The sequence below is a fragment of the Emys orbicularis genome, chromosome 16 (assembly GCF_028017835.1).
Source record: "Emys orbicularis isolate rEmyOrb1 chromosome 16, rEmyOrb1.hap1, whole genome shotgun sequence".
Classification (NCBI taxonomy): Eukaryota; Metazoa; Chordata; order Testudines; family Emydidae; genus Emys; species Emys orbicularis.
In genome coordinates this window covers 30,463,820-30,480,145 of record NC_088698.1, presented here as the reverse complement: position 1 = coordinate 30,480,145, position 16,326 = coordinate 30,463,820, and the positions used below count along the sequence as shown (strand labels likewise).

Sequence of the window (16,326 nt, the reverse complement as noted above, 5' to 3'; positions counted from 1 at the left end):
TCTGGGTCCTACACATGCCTATCTCAACATGTGGTGTACCTTATCTGGTGCACTAATTGCTCCAATAACAACTATGTGGTGAAACCAGACAATCACTATGCTCTCAAATAAACTCTCACAGAAAAATGATAGAAGACAAAAACACCCCCTGTCACATGTGAGTGAAAACTTGTCACAAACCGACCCCTCTGTATCTGACCTGTCAATCTGCATTCTCAAAGGAAATCTGCACAACATCTTCAAAAGATGAGCCAGAGAGCTTAAATTCATAACTTTGCTAGACACTGAAAATCATGTCTTAAAAAAGACTCTGGATTTATGGTTTATTAAATCAATATGTAACCCACTAACCCCCCTTTTTTTGTTCTATGACTACAGGGGTGGTAACAAACCACTTCACCTTGAATGGTCACTTAGAACAGTGTTTCTCAACAACCAGTCCATGGACTGGCACCGGTCCCTGAGATCTTCCTGACACAATTTAGGAAGGCAGCAAGCTGGTGCCTGGTATCAAAAAGGTTGAGAAACACTGCCTTAGAATATGTGCTAAGTACTTATGCTAAACTATCTGTTCCATCTCATATTTAGCTGTGATGCTCGGAGTGCCTTTCCCAGACCTGAAGAAGAGCTTTGTGTAGCTCAAAAGCTTGTTTCTCTCACCAACAGAAGTTGGTTCTATAAAAGATATTATCACACCCACCTTGTCTCTCTAATATCCTGGGACCAACATAGCTACAACAACGTTGCATGCATGTACCTGAAATGTAAGTTAAACTCTTAGGGCTTTTCTACATTCCTGATGTAAATCCATGTGTGGATGCACTCTCCAGAATAAGAGCATCTGCACGTGGAGAAAATCAGGAATGGTTAATCTGCCTTAAATTTACACTCTGCCTTATTCTGGATTAATTTGCATGTGTAAACAAGCCCTTAGAGTTTGAAAAAATGTGTAGTCTTTGTAACATTCAAAGAAGTGTCAAATGAAAATGAACTGACTTTTTATGGAGAAACTTAGCAATAAAGAATTGCTGTTCATACTGACCTCTTCATTGTTGTAGATATAGTGATCACTTCTTGTTTTCATAGCAGTCTGGATTTGTCTGAATTGGCAAAAGCAGCTAAGAAGAAGCTTCAGTCTGTAAGTAAAGCATCTACTTAACCTATGCTATGCCACATGTAGTCTTAGGGTACGTCTATACCAGGGGTAGGCAACCTATGGCACGTGTGCCAAAGGCGGCACACGAGCTGATTTTCACTGGCACTCACACTGCCCGAGTCCTGGCCACCGGTCCGGGGGGCTCTGCATTTTAATTTAATTTTAAATGAAGCTTCTAAAACATTTTAAAAACCTTTATTTACTTTACATACAACAATAGTTTAGTTATATATTATAGACTTATAGAAAAAGACCTTCTAAAAACGTTAAAATGTATTCCTGGCACGCGAAACCTTAAATTAGAGTGAATAAATGAAGACTCGGCACATCACTTCTGAAAGGTTGCCGACCCCTGGTCTATACTTACCCGCTGGTTCGGCGGCAAGCAATCGATCTTCTGGGATCGATTTATCGCGTCTTGTCTAGACGCGATAAATCGATCCCGGAAGTACTCGCCGTCGACACTGGTACTCCTGCTCCGCGAGAGGAGTAGGCGGAGTCGACGGGGGAGCCTGCCTGCCGCGTGTGGACCCGCGGTAAGTACCTTTAAGTTCGAACTAAGATACTTCGACTTCAGCTACGTTATTCACGTAGCTGAAGTTGCATATCTTAGTTCGAACTGGGGGCTTAGTGTGGACCAGCCCTTAGTAACATGGCAAACTTCTGTACTTCATCTCCCAAGTTGTTACTGACTATAATGCAGTGTGGTTTTCGTTAGTTCCTGCCTATACAAATATCACTTCCATATTAACTGATACATTCAAAGCAGAACATGGAAGGAGACTGAAAAAGGCATGAGGGGGAAATAAAAAAACTCAATATTTGCTGGTGGATGGGAGATGAAATGTATTTGTGTTTAGGAAGAACTGCAAGTAAGATCTCTGATTCTGCCTCTCATTAATAATGTTATCTCAAACTAATGACCTTTAATTTTATATTATCTCATGCCTTCATGTGTTCATACATACGCTGCATGCTCAAATGTTATTTTATTTGCCTTTAACTTTTTGAGAAGTAAGAATAGCTGTATTAGTGTTTGCCTGATACAATTGCCTTTAATACTAGTTCATCTAGTATCTTTTTAAAAATACTTTCCAAACCAATTCCTGCTTAAGACAGGTTGAGAATCTATTGGGCCTGCTCTTAATACCATCAGTGTTCCCTCCGAAGAGAGAATTTTCAACTATTTCAGTCTGACTTTTCTTCAGGGGATGAAAGTTTAGTAAATTGGGGAAGAATGACTTTTGTATCATCCTCTTATGCAGTAATGTGGTTTTCTGCAAAGATTATAGTGATGGCAGTGAAACTTCTGATTAAACTGGGCAATAAGTCTGGAGAACAAAATGCAGTATGGAAAAAAGAATTTCAGCCAAATACAAACCCTCCAAAATTGAACCCTATCTCCACTTTAAACCCACTCTGTTAGCAGGCATTACAACCCTGCAAGTAAATGTAGATGTACTCTTGCTGATTCATTGTAGCTGTTGTTAACTCCACCCAGGACATAGGTTGGGAGTAACTCTTCGGCTAGAGAAGGTCTTGGGCCAAACAGCCCTGGGGGGAGACCGAGGAGCAGCCATGCCTGGGGAAGTGGGGTGATTTGGGCTGGGATTTATTAGTTTCTTTGTAAATGAAGTCAGATCCCAGGAAGGGGGTTAAGTTGACCCTGCCTATTTGTCTTGTATTGGGGGAAGGAAGTAGGACTGCATTCACTCATGCATTTTTACAGTTTTTAATTAGCAATTTATATTACTGGCCACTGTGACGTCCCAGGGTCCCTCTACCTGAATAAAAATACTAGAATAACCCTGAAACCTTAGTTTACACCAGGGGTAGGCAACCTCTGGCACGCGTGCCGAAGGTGGCACACGAGCTGATTTTCAGTGGCACTCACGCTGCCTGGGTCCTGGCCACTGGTCCGGGGGTCTCTGCATTTTAATTTAATTTTAAATGAAGCATCTTAAACATTTTTAAAACCTTATTTACTTTACATACAACAATAGTTTAGTTATATATTATAGACTTACAGAAAGAGACCTTCTAAAACCGTTAAAATGTATTCCTGGCACGTGAAACCTTAAATTAGAGTGAATAAATGACGATTCGGCACAGCACTTCTGAAAGGTTGCCGACCCCTGGTTTACACAATCTCAGATCTCTCAACAGGTCTCTCATTCCAAACATAAGCATCTCTCTTGAACTGTTCACATTAGGAATAAATTCTGGAACAAATAATCACTACTTAAGCCTGCTCTGCTCACTTAATCATAGAAATACCTCCCTCTCTCCTCCCCCAATATATTATTATTGGAAGGGCTGGGACTCTCGTGAGGTCAGGAAAAAAAGTCAGTTTTCCTTTATCTGTACTGGCTGGCTGTAGAACAGGCCTGATCTGTCTAGAGCAGGGGGTCTCAAACTTCATTGCACCGCGACCCCCTTCTGACAACAAAAATTACTATATGACCCCAGGAGAGGGGACTGAAGCCTGAGCCTGCCTGAGCCCTGCTGGGGGTAGGGGGGAGCAAAGCCAAAGGGCTTCAGCCCTGGGCGGGGGGGCCTGTAACCTGATCCCCGCTGCCCAGGGCTGAAGCCCTCGGGCTTCGGCTTCAGCACCAGGCGGTAGGGCTCAGGCTTCAGCTTCAGCCCATGTGGTGGGGGTCCAACCACAGCAAGTCTAACGCCAGCCCTGGCAACCCCATTAAAGTGGGGTCGCGACCCACAGTTTGAGAACCGCTGGTCTAGATCCAGCACCCAGCAGGCTCTGACGCTGCTTTGGAAATTGAACAGCTTCACTCTGGCAGTCAGTCAGTGCTTCCTGGACTGCAAAAGTAACAGACTGTCTGTCTCTCGAGTACAGACATGCACATTTGCTTTCTGCAGCATAAGAGATTTTGGGGGGTTGATTTATTGCTAACGAATCCTTAATCACTTCACTCTTATTTTTAGCTAAGTAACCACTTATTTGAAGAACTTGCCATGGATGTATATGATGAAGTTGACAGGCGGGAAACAGACGCAGGTGAATAAGGCTTTCTGGAATATATATGTAGTTAAAACTTGAAATGCTATGTTACACATAAGGTGCTAGTGCCACTAAATGCTATGGGTGAAGTAATTTTTGTGTTTAGGAGTTGATTGGTACTTAGTTTCTACTACATGTAATGAGTGTTCAGTTTTATATTGGGGTATAAAATATGTTTTTCTAATTATTTTACTGCGTGGAGAACTCTCAGAAAAAGCAGTTCCTTTGACTCTGATTACGCTTAGTGTTGAAACTCTGATCTCTTGATCTAGTTCAATGAGTAGATGTTTCATGGGGTGAAGCTGCTCCAACACTGGCTCTGTTTTCTCTGTAAACAGTTTGGCTTGCTACTCAGAATCACAGTACACTGGTGACTGAGACCACGCTTGTCCCTTTTCTTCCTGTAAATCCTGAGTATTCTTCAACACGGAATCAGGTAAGTTATCTTGTTTGTGAGTGTTACAAAAGAGTTTTATTAACGTCGTGCAGGTGTTTACATTAATAAACTGGGGGGAAGGGGACACTCCACTTAAAAGAGTTTACAGTAGTTTCACATTACATCTGCCCTGATTTTTTGGTTTTACAGTTACATTTCCCTATTTTTTTTTTAAAGTATTCCTCTCCCTTATTTGAATCTTTCACAAAGCAGGGGAAACTGAGTAATCAACTCACCATACAGGGAAAATGATGAAACTGAATGAAACAAAGTAGGGAAAAATAGAGGCACTGTTTCCCATATCTTTCTGTTACAGTAATCTTGGGTGTTACTTGTAGCAAGTGTGTGTGTGTGTGTGTGTGTGTGTGTGTAATTAAAATAAATACATACAGAAGTGTGATTAAGCAGATGGTGACGCTTCAATTTTTTTTGCAACCAATGTATTTTAAGATAAGGTACTATATTAATGTTAATACAAAAAGTTAACTATTGTAAACACACTAATATTGCTTCTAGGTAGTCACCTTTGTATGCAGTTTTGATGAAAACAAATGTTTGCAGGACATTTTTAAAACCCTGAGAATGGGGTTATAATATAAATACAAAGAGCTTTAATTACGATGCACAAATGCTATTACTATGTATCTGTTTTGCCAAGAAATTGCTGTGTCCATAAATGGTATCCTGTGTAACGTTTTGCATCTTGTTCTATGTTTTAGGGAAGACAGAAACTAGCTCGGTTTAATGCCCATGAATTTGCTACACTAGTTATAGACATTCTAAGTGATGCCAAGCGAAGACAACAAGGGAATCCTGTCACTGGCTCGAAAGGTGAATATGTTTTTGACTAATTGTCTAATCTTCTCTACTTGCTGTGGTATAACTGATATAACAGTTCTACTAATTCATTATCTAGAAGTACATCATGTGACTTGATCATTTTTTGAAATGAGTAAACAAATTAAAGTCATCGCTATAAAGCGATGGGTGTATGATTTGATTAATGTAAAGAGGCCAGTAGTGTTTGCTGATGACAGCTCAAGAGTAATGCTTAATTATAGAAGACTTGAATATGAAGGGTGATATTTCTAACAAAATGGACTTGAGACATGTACGCAATCCAGAAGTGTCCTTTCTGATGGTATAGAACAGCATTCTGTGGAATTCCCCAGGTGGCTTCCTAAGTCTTTGGAGACCAGAAATTCTATAACTATATCTCTACCAGTCAATGGAATGTTGATCAGGAAAATGCCAGTGTTATAGGGATTATGGACACTTGTCTAAATTTGGGACTCTGCTTGAGAACATGCTTTAGAACTTGCTAAGTGTTAGGTTGTCTGCAAATGCTCACTTTCTGTGCTGTTTGAGCATATCTGAAGTTCGCTGATATCAAAGAGTACAACCATTTAAAACAGCAATCAAAAAGTAACACACAGCTGTGGTTCCAACACTGGAGATATGAAGCAAACATTTAAATACAAAAATATTCTCTCTAAAGAGATGCCAAAAGATCATATTTTATGATACAATTTCCCTGTATTACCCAACTGAATAGTGATGTAGATATGTTGGCAATCTCATTCTATTTTGTACCTTATTTTCTTCACTGTGTGAAGTGTATTAAGTTACCTCGTAAACCTTAATTCTCCTTAGTTACTTGAAGTTACCTAAATACTTCAAGGAGGTCAAAGGAATAAAATTAAAGACTGCAGAATTAATCTTTCACTGCTACTGTAGATTTGGCTGTTGTAGGTAATGATAATCTAGTCACACTAGATGGCGCTAACTTAATATTTTTCTTTTTCTGTTAGAAACAGAATAATTTTTTGTCCTAACATTTCTCCTCATGTTTTCTTTTAGTCTGCTTGAAGTTCTCTTCTGATATTATTAAACAACATAAACCAATTCTGCATACAAATCCTAATTAACTCATTTTTGTTTATAGAAAATGTGGAACTGATATTGAAAGCTATCAACAGTCAGCATAGTAGTGAGAGTCAAGATAACGACCAGCCTGATTATGACAGTGTTGCATCAGATGAAGATACAGATCTGGAAGCAAGTGCAGCAAAAGCAAATAGACAGAAGGTAGGTTTAGTAATGATGTAGGCTATTAAACCCCGTTCTTGCAAATACTTATGTACGTGCTTACATTGAAATCAATTGGAGAACTCATGTGAGTGAAGTTAAACACATGTGTAAGTGTTCATGGGATTAGGGCCTCAATCATTATTTCAACTCCATTTCACAGTCGCTTCCCACATTCTATAAAATCTCTATGCAGGATCAGAAATATGACTTAAAACATTTGTAAATGAAGCATTAATGAAACAGTTCTAAAAATGAGTCCCTTACAGAATTTATTTTATTTGGAGACAAACTATGGACCCAATAGCACAAATACAAAAGCACTTCAGCAGTTAGTGTATTATGTCACTTGGCTTCTTTCATCCGAATATCTCAAAATACTTTTACATGAAATTTCACCTACATATCAATGAGATAGCAAGTACAGATGGATAAATGAACGCTGAGAGATGAAATAATTCCTGAAAATAATCCAATAAAACAGGGAATAGAACGTAACAATCTTGGCTTCCTCACCTGCTCTAACCCATAAACTAATGTGAATAGTAAGAGCCAGAATATCAAATACTAGTCCATGCATTGTTTTTAATCAAAATCTTTATTAAATACCATCCTTTTCTTGTTTGAAATCCCGAGGCTAATATTATTGCATGTAAATGAGCTAAGAATTAATTGAGACCAGGTTTCTTCTGAGATGGTCCATAGCTTTAGTTGTGTAAAGTGTGCTGTTAGGTGGTTGTTACTTTCCTCGGTGACTCGTGTGAAGTCAGTTTTGGAATCTGTTAAAATCATTGCTGTTTTGCTTCCTTACGGTAGATTGTCTGTCTTATAGGTGTGGTAAGTATTTTATCTGATGATTTATTTTATTTATAGAGCCTGGATTCCGACTTGTCAGATGGACCAGTGACAGCACAAGAATATATGCAAGTTAAGAATGCTTTGGTGGCTTCTGAGGTAAAGATACAGCAGTTAATGAAGGTGAACATCAACTTGAGTGATGAACTGAGAACCATGCAGAAAAAGGTAACGAGTATAGTAACATAAAATCCTATAGCTAATGAGGTTATTTTTTATATAAATATAAAATAAAGGACCATGTGTGAAGACCAGTCAAAATATTTTGACAAATTAAAACTATTTTGGAATTGATGTAACAAAAATGAGTATATCCATGCAGAGCAAACTCTTAATGTTTCATCTTTCATAGAAGGTGTTATTGGGAACTGTTTAGTTCAACCTCATTGATTTTTTCCTTATTCCCAAACCATTGTTTAAAAAAAAACTCATTCCATTGTCTTGTTTCAAAATGAGCAATTGTTTGAGGCTTTGGAAACAGCTGATAGTAGACGGGCATAAAGTGTACCTTCTGCTTTCTGTTAGGTCAGTTATTTAATCCAATAATAAGGGGTAGTGCTTATATTCATTTTAAAAGTCTCTATTGCCGGCAAGACCAGTTTAGCATATGTTAAAAGTATACATATGTCAAGTTAAAGCCAGGCTACCAGACCTTCAAATCCTAGTGTAGAAAAGGTCACTGTGTCCCAACAGGCCAGTAACAAATATAGTACATTACATGCTTGCAAATTAGTTGTCTTCATCGAACTAGCTATAATGTTGGTCTACATGTATGCTAAGATATCTGCTAGGTTTTAAGAAAACATAGACAGCTTTATGGGACGATCTCCACCAAACAGAGTGACTGGAAGCTAAGGTGCAAAAGTTCATTGCAGGGGAAGAAAATAGAATTGCTGAAAATGGAAAAGACCCACTAGATCTCTTGGTGCGTAAACTTCCTCTGTCTGCAGGCTATCAGTTACTGATACTAGAAAGTCATTAAGATTCTAGAATTTAACTAGTTGGCCGACATTCAAATAGATGAGGTAAGATCTAGTACCCAAAACATACAGGATTAGTTGTATGTTTTTTCAGTGGGTCAGTGTACATGTGGATTCCTTTTCAAAACCTATAACTAATTGCTTACTCTCAGTATTTGTTTTTGGTTTTATTTTTTTGGTGATCTGCACTGTCTGTTCTTTATTCTGGATTTGTTTGCCATGCTGTCCTGTCTACTTTGTCAGGAAGGGATTCCATTAATTGACATAAAACCAGTCCCCCTTGAAGTTGCGCAGCTGTGGAATGGCACATAATTGTAACTGCAGTATTCTATAATTGTAGAGAAAACCAGCCCAGAGGTGCTGTCAAGCTACAGTACTGGAGATGTCAACTTTCCTAAGGTAGCGCAAGAGTTATCATAGACTATCAGGGTTGGAAGGGATCTCAGGAGGTCATCTAGTCCAACCCGCTGCTCAAAGCAGGATCAAGCCCCAGACAGATTTTTGCCCCAGATCCCTAAATGGTCCCCTCAAGGATTGAACTCACAACCCTGGGTTTAGCAGGCCAATGCTCAAACCACTGAGCTATCCCTCCCCCCATCAATGAGGACTAGAAAGATTGTCCTATCTGCTTTCTCCAGTGTCCTGACACAATGCCACTGCGCAGTGCTGCTGCTTTCAAGAGCCTGGAGTGTTTGTGGGCCTCTGAGCTATTAGGATTTAATACCATTCATGGCTTGAGAATATCTTCAGCTTTATCCCTAACCTGATCAACTGAGCAGTTGGGACATGGTTTCAAGTGTTATTGTCCAAGTTGCTCTCTCACATAGCAGGTAACAGCAGATGCAAAACACATCTGTGCATACAAAGAGGGCAGTTATATGTACAGTTACCTGTTTTTGTCTTTGAGATTTCTGTTGGAACGCAAAATGTATAGAGGAACCTAAGACATCTTATGGGACTTCTTTGCTACTTTTGCAGGTGTCTTGATTAAGCAGCTGTCTGTATCATTTGAATTAATTTTTGGTTTAGAGATAAATTTATGCTTTAAGGAACCTAATCTTAGAAAAAGCTTTTGCTGTAGGAGTGGGGTATCCATTATATATTAGGATTTTAGTACATTGATACAGCATAGTGGGAGGAGACAGGGCCAGATTTTCCTGTGCAGCAGATGAGGGGCCTAGGGTGCATCAGAGAGCCAGTCATAGCTCCCTCATTCTGAGGATCAGTTTGTGCTGGCCCCAGATCCAGTGATGTTTAGAACAGCTATGGGGCTGCACTGATTTGTCACTGGCTTAGTGACTTACACCAACGACGGCTAGGCATAGCAAAGCTCATAAGAACGGCCATGCTGGGTCAGGTCCATCTAGCCCAGTATCCTGTCTTCCGACAGTGGCCAATGCCAGGTGCCTCAGAGGGAATGAACAGAACAGGTAAGGATCAAGTGATCCATCCCCTGTCGCCCAGTCCCAGCTTCTGGCCAACAGAGGCTAGGGACACCATCCCTGACATGGCTCCTCCACCTTACCCTCTGCTCCAAGGGGAAGGGGGATGGATGGCATAGTACCTAGCTACAGTAGCTTTAGGCCAATAAGAAGTTGCCCTATGGCAGGGTAGTTTTCTGCTGGCCATTTGTGGTCAGAATCTAAATGCTTTGCAGCACCTGAGCAGAGCAAAGGAGCCAGATCTCATTTGAGAATATGGCCCTTGGTCTCTTAATTGGCATAGGTTTATTTGATATTTTTAAGCATAGATTAAATTTAAATATATAAGCAAAAAATTGTCTAGTTGTCTAGTAGCATGATATGTATCTGATTTCTCACACTTCAGTTACTTTAAAAAGATACCAATTAAAGAAGAGGCAGAGCCTCTATTGGTGTATGTCACTTATGGATGGGTTCTCCCTAAATCGAGTGAAAGGGTGTTCTCATGAAAAACAGATGACTTTCTGACACATGGGCACTTGTTTGTGAACTTAAACAGTGACAGTGGTGAATTGATCTGATATGACAATAGATGAAAAACAGCAGACAGCTGAAATTATACCACACCCGGTTTATAAAATATGTGGTGAAAAATAAAGGGAAAAGGAGATTGTGCAGCATGGACCTGCTTGATTGTATTAAAATGTCAAACTTTTAAGGAGTAGCATTGCTCTTTACTGATCCTTAAATCTTAACACACAATACATGGTATGACAGACTGCACAGAGTGGGAAGAGGCAATATTTTAAATGGCTTCAGGATGCTAGTCAGAATCTTCACTTATGGGTACTGGACAGTGTCAGGCAGACTACAATTTTACAGCACAGACTGATTTTCTTGAAGGTTCACATGATGCAAAGCAAAATGCAAGTAAATACCGAATATTGTGACTCCTAATGAATGGCCCATCAGCTGTCTGAAACCGTATGCTCCATATATTGTTTGAGAAGATGTACATAATATTTAAATATTTGCAGTTTTCTTCATGATGTGTTAATATAGCAAACTTATTCTGAGAAATTTTCTTCTACAACAAAATTTAAATTGCTGCACTTTTTCCCCACCCACAGATTTTAATAATAGTCTTGTTGGCGTCTTAGAAAGCAGTAGCTGATATCCTGTTTTCATAAGCTTAACTCCACTTTCCTCTTGCTTTGCAAAGCAAGCTCTAGTTTTCTTTGTGCTGTATCTGTGCTATAATTTTAGCAGTTGCATATTCAGAGGCTTTATTTAAGTCATCTTTAAGTTACTGTAGTGACTGTTTGCTGAACTGGAGTGCTTTGCTTGAAAAGAATTTATTTTTCTGTTGTTCAAACAGCCTTCGTGGTAATGAAAAATTTATGTAAAAATACAACTAACCTGGAAATGGATCTTATGCTTTTAACTGCAACAGCCAAATGTAAGATCCAATTTGACTTGCATCCCAACTAAAATAATAGTAAGTTGAAACTGACACTTATAAATCTACCAGACCTGCAGTAAAATATTTTTGTCTAAGCAAATGAAGTAGATTTTTAGAGAGAAAATTCCATTTAAAAATAATAATAAAATCTAGTAACAGCTAGCTGGATTTTTTTTTTTAAGGTGACAAGCTGTATTTGTATACTCAGTTTGCTTGCTGTAGAAAAACAAAGTCCCACTGCTAAACATTTCTTTCAGCTTCAAACACTACAGAGTGAAAATACGAACCTCAGAAGACAGGCCACAACCAATATATATCAGGTCCAAACTGGTTCTGAATACACAGACCCCAACAATCATTCTTCTTTAAAGCGACGACCATCTGCACGAGGTAGCAGACCTATGTCTATGTATGAGACTGGATCGGGTCAGAAACCCTACCTCCCAATGGGAGAAGTCACATATCCAGAAGAGAGCATAACAAGACTGCAGCCTTTCCCTCCACATGTAAGTAAAACTGCTAATGCTTCTGCTCTTCTTTGTATGTTCAGCTTTTTCTATTGCAACTCTGTTTGTTTACTTGATTATTTACCAAAATCTCTAGACTGTCTGCCTCCTAGTAAAGTAAAACAGTAAGAATTATCACTGTTTGCTGTATTAACATGTCTGCAGGAGCTTGATGGTTTGAAGAATAAAAGCTGTAACATAATTCTCTGATATGTAAATTGAGGCTTTTGGCTTCTGCTCAGCTATTTCCTTTAGCCACAATATATTTGCCAATATATGCATGCATGAATGTTTCAAAAGTAGGAGAGAAAAACCCAGAATTTAACAAGATATAGGTGTAGTTTGTGGATCTCTGATCTTGGGGCATACAGGTATGTGCTTATATGTAGAACTCTCAAGGGAGAGAATTATTCCAGGAGTGGGTGGGTCAGCTTTTGTGGCCTGCATCATGCGGGAGGTCAGACTAGATGATCATAATGGTCCCTTCTGACCTTAAAGTCTATGAGTCTATGAGAACTTGCAAGCCTTTTGAAAACACTAGGATTGAACTTTGCTGAAGATCGCTAATGAGTAGAAATGCTACATCGAAGCACCCAACCCTTTCTTGGAAGAGAGTTTACTTTCATGGATCTCTCTGCAATATAGCTTTTCATTATTGTCTCTTACTTTGTTCGTTTTTAACTCTAGTGTTCACAGCCTAGTTTTTTAGGTGGCCAAGTCTGTCCTGATTAGTACTTTCCTAAATTATTAAAGTTCCAATAGTGTGGTCAGCATAGACACTGATTCTGCTCTAAGGAATCTGCATTCTAGACTGACAACAAAAAATACACCAACACTCAAGAGTTCATTCTTTATCATATCTTTTTTTAAATTGCCAGAGGCAGGGGGAAATGTGTGGCAGTATTTTTTGCTGACATGAATCAGGATTTTAAGGCTTTGTCAATATGTTGTCTGTGAGGCAGCACTATCTTGTATTCTCCTCAATTGCAAACATTAAATGCATTTGAAAGAGACTGCTTAGTTGTTTGAAAGTTGAAATTTCTTTCCTGGCTTGAAAAAAGTGCCATGTGCATATAAAACAAAATGCTTCGTGCAAGCAGTAGTCATGAATGTCTAAAGTATTTTACATGAAGTGCCATTTTGGCAGATGAGCTGAACCATCCGACATTAATGCCACAAGCTTGGATGTTTTTCAGTCTGATGAACAAGTATGGGACTTCTCAAACTGCTGGAAATAATAAAGTGCTTATTAGAAATTCAAACTAGATGATAAAAGCGATCTCATCATAGATTATGTTGACTTGCTGTGAAAGATTTCAGTATAAAGTCAGTTCCTGCAGCAAGAAATGTCAGAATTCTTTTGTACACAGCAATTTATTCAAAGTGTAAGAAAGCTTCATAGGTTCCTGAAACTTCTCATTTGTTAACGTCTTGTTGGTTTAGAACTAACAGTTCTAAAGCATTGCTTTCTTTCTTGTGAAACTTGGTTACAGAAACATACTTTTTTTTTTTCCTTTAATAAAATCTTTCTACTGAATCCTAGTGGGATATATTAGTTAAATGAACGCCTTTGCAGAAGCAGAATTTTAACTTCACATTTTGGTGAATGTATTTGTTCACTTTGGAATTCAACACCTTTTAATACTGATACCCGAAGTAGCTTGAAGAAGTCAAATGCATTTTGCCGGAGTTACAAGTCCAGTCTAGCTCAGTCAGTTTTCTCAATCATTCTGATCATGTCATCTCTTTGATTTATCCAATTTTTAAAATGCACATATGTTTAAAAGTTATTTTCAGAGTATCTGTGGGGTTTTTTTGTTTTCCCGAGTGTTTCTCTCCCCTCCCCCTTTTTTTTTTAGATCGGGAGGAGTGCGTTTGTGACCTCCTCTTCATCTCTGCCTTCCTTCCCCTCCACGCTTTCCTGGTCAAGGGATGAAAGCACACGAAGGGTTAAGTACCTTCTGAATTGGTCTGTTACCTGGAGGAGGTGGCCATCTCCCTGGAAGCCTTGTGCCTCTGTCCTTTCCCCTCTCTCTGTTAACTGGCCTTCATCCCTGCATGAAGCAGCACTTCATCACTTTCAGTTTCTTTTGCCACATACTATGGATACACTTGCTTCACTCTTGTCTAACTTCACACCAACTAAAATACCTGTAGCATTTAACACCACGCACAAGTTGCTCCAGATCACTTATCCCACAATATGCTATTGAAAATGAGCTGGTGGCTGAAGAAAAGTAATTTAGCAGGCACTTACTGGCTCATGAAATATCAGTATGTACTTTTTCTGCTGACTAAAATGCATTGCATGGGACACAGGTATGCTCAAAGGGTTAGTAAAAGCTATGGAGCCTGTTACCTCTAGAGGTCACCACTTTGCATCCAGTCCAGGTTGGTACTGATGGACAGAGATGTTACTTTTTGACAGCTGTTTAGTAGACTGTTTGAAATGAGTGAGCTCTTTGTCCAGTTATATCAGACAAGCATCCATATCCCCCACCACTTGGTTTAACATTGTGTAGCCCTTTTACTGGTGGTACTGAAAGAGGCTAAGGCTTGAATGGGCCTGGAGACTGAATTCATTCTTAGCAATGCTCCTTTTAGGTCAGGGTTAAAAGTACATTCATGGCACAATGTTAGAGGTAGCTTAGATTGCTGCGGCCTGAGAATCAACAAACATTGGTTTCTAGGACCTTACAAAAGCACTGCACTGACTTTAAAAAAAAAAAAGAAGCCATTACATTATGGGATTTTAATTGAACTATAAAAGTCTATGGTATCCCAAAGATACCTCTATTTGCATTGTTTCTGACTCATGAATGAACAGTTTTGATTCAGAACTGCAGGGTTCATCGAGACATTATGGTCTAGATAATACTTAGTCCTGCCAGGAGTGCAGGGGACTGGATTAGATGACCTCTTGAGGTCCCTTCCATCCCTATGATTCTGTGATTATGTACGTTTTTATGAAAACATTGAAATATGAAACAGATAAGTATGCTATATTCCAGCGGTTCTCAAACTGTGGGTTGGGATCCCAAAGTGGGTCGCGACCCCATTTTAATGGTGTCGCCATGGCTGGCTTAGACTTGCTGTGGCCCAGGGCCAAAGCCCAAGCCCGAGGGCTTCAGCCCTGGGCAGCGGGGCTAAGATTATAGACCCCCTGCCTGGGGTTGAAGCCCTTGGGCTTCGGCTTTGGCCCCCCGGCTTGGGGAAGTGGGGCTTTGGCTTTGCCTCCCTCCCGGGATGGCGGTGCAATGAAGTTTGAGAACCCCTGCAGTATTCTCATCCTTGTTATACACTGTTCCACTGCAGTCTTAAATCCAACCCAATGTGAGGACAATTAATAGAAGCACAGAATGAAGTATCCTCACTACAAAATCGCAAGGTTAGGGATGGTTGGCTAATTGAACAATCTGATGCAGTAGACTGGTCATGCCTGATTTATAGACTTTACATTTTGTGTGGGATCTTAGAAATATTTCTATGTATCCAAAAAATTGCAGAATAATGCTATCTGAACAAGCCCCAACTACAAGGTAACCATTGTATAAGAACTGTGCTTTTAACAAATAGATTCTTGCTACACATGTTTATTCAGCATATTTCAGAATAATTTATCATTTGAAAACTGATATCTTTTACACACTCTTTGAGCAAGATGAAACATTGGCATAAGTTTGAATCACCTTGGGTCACCACAGTGAGTGAATTTCATTTCTCATCTGCAGCTTGGATCTGCAGTTATTAAGTGTCTTTAATGGATGTAACTATTATTGCTATATACTACTTAATATATTTGTATTCTTCCTATACTTTTATGTCTGTTTTATATAAATATATTTATGGATAGTTTAACAGAACCCATTTTGTAGTATCGTGTGTTATTGATTTAAGCTCCACTTTTCAATATTAAATCAGGACTTTCACAGGAGCAAATTAAAGGAGAAAAGCATTCATAGATGACTTTTTTTAAAACATGGCTATTTTTGGAGATACCTTTCTTTAAAAAGACCTTCTCTCCCTTTTTAGCCCAACTGTTCCTTGTATCTGATTCCGCAGTGAAATCACAATCCTGTAGCTGACACTGTATCAGTCTGTTTCTTTGGCAGCTATGCAGTGTCTCAACTCAAGCTTTATTATTTAACAGTTGAACTGTGAGGAATAGAGCTTTGTATAGCAACATTTTGAGGATTCATTTGCCTTTCAGTTGCTTATTTTTTTAGCCAGATATTTGTTTTCTTCAGCATGAAAGTCCCTCTTTAAAACCTCAGAACACAAGTTAATTCTGACTACAAGTGACATGGTGACTTCTGCCCAATCTGAAAAATACTTGATTTACATGGAATAGTAGCAGATGACAAATCTTTAAGTGGCTGTCTTCCTTCACAGTAAAGTGT

At 39.1% G+C, this 16,326-nt stretch overlaps 1 protein-coding gene across 4 annotated transcripts in view; it reads left to right on the top strand.

Annotated features, from left to right (window-relative positions):
- Positions 1–16,326, top strand: part of GIT2 (GIT ArfGAP 2) — a 50,017-nt gene that overhangs the window by 22,466 nt on the left and 11,225 nt on the right. For 2 of the 4 annotated variants that reach the window (XM_065417560.1, XM_065417558.1), the window contains exons 9-16: positions 1,087–1,138; positions 4,103–4,175; positions 4,517–4,614; positions 5,334–5,445; positions 6,560–6,702; positions 7,576–7,725; positions 11,678–11,926; positions 13,786–13,875. In XM_065417560.1, coding sequence (XP_065273632.1) covers positions 1,087–1,138; positions 4,103–4,175; positions 4,517–4,614; positions 5,334–5,445; positions 6,560–6,702; positions 7,576–7,725; positions 11,678–11,926; positions 13,786–13,875 — 967 coding nt within the window. The remainder of the gene's footprint in view (positions 1–1,086; positions 1,139–4,102; positions 4,176–4,516; positions 4,615–5,333; positions 5,446–6,559; positions 6,703–7,575; positions 7,726–11,677; positions 11,927–13,785; positions 13,876–16,326) is intronic. The other 2 variants (XM_065417559.1, XM_065417561.1) reach the window with 2 other exon arrangements.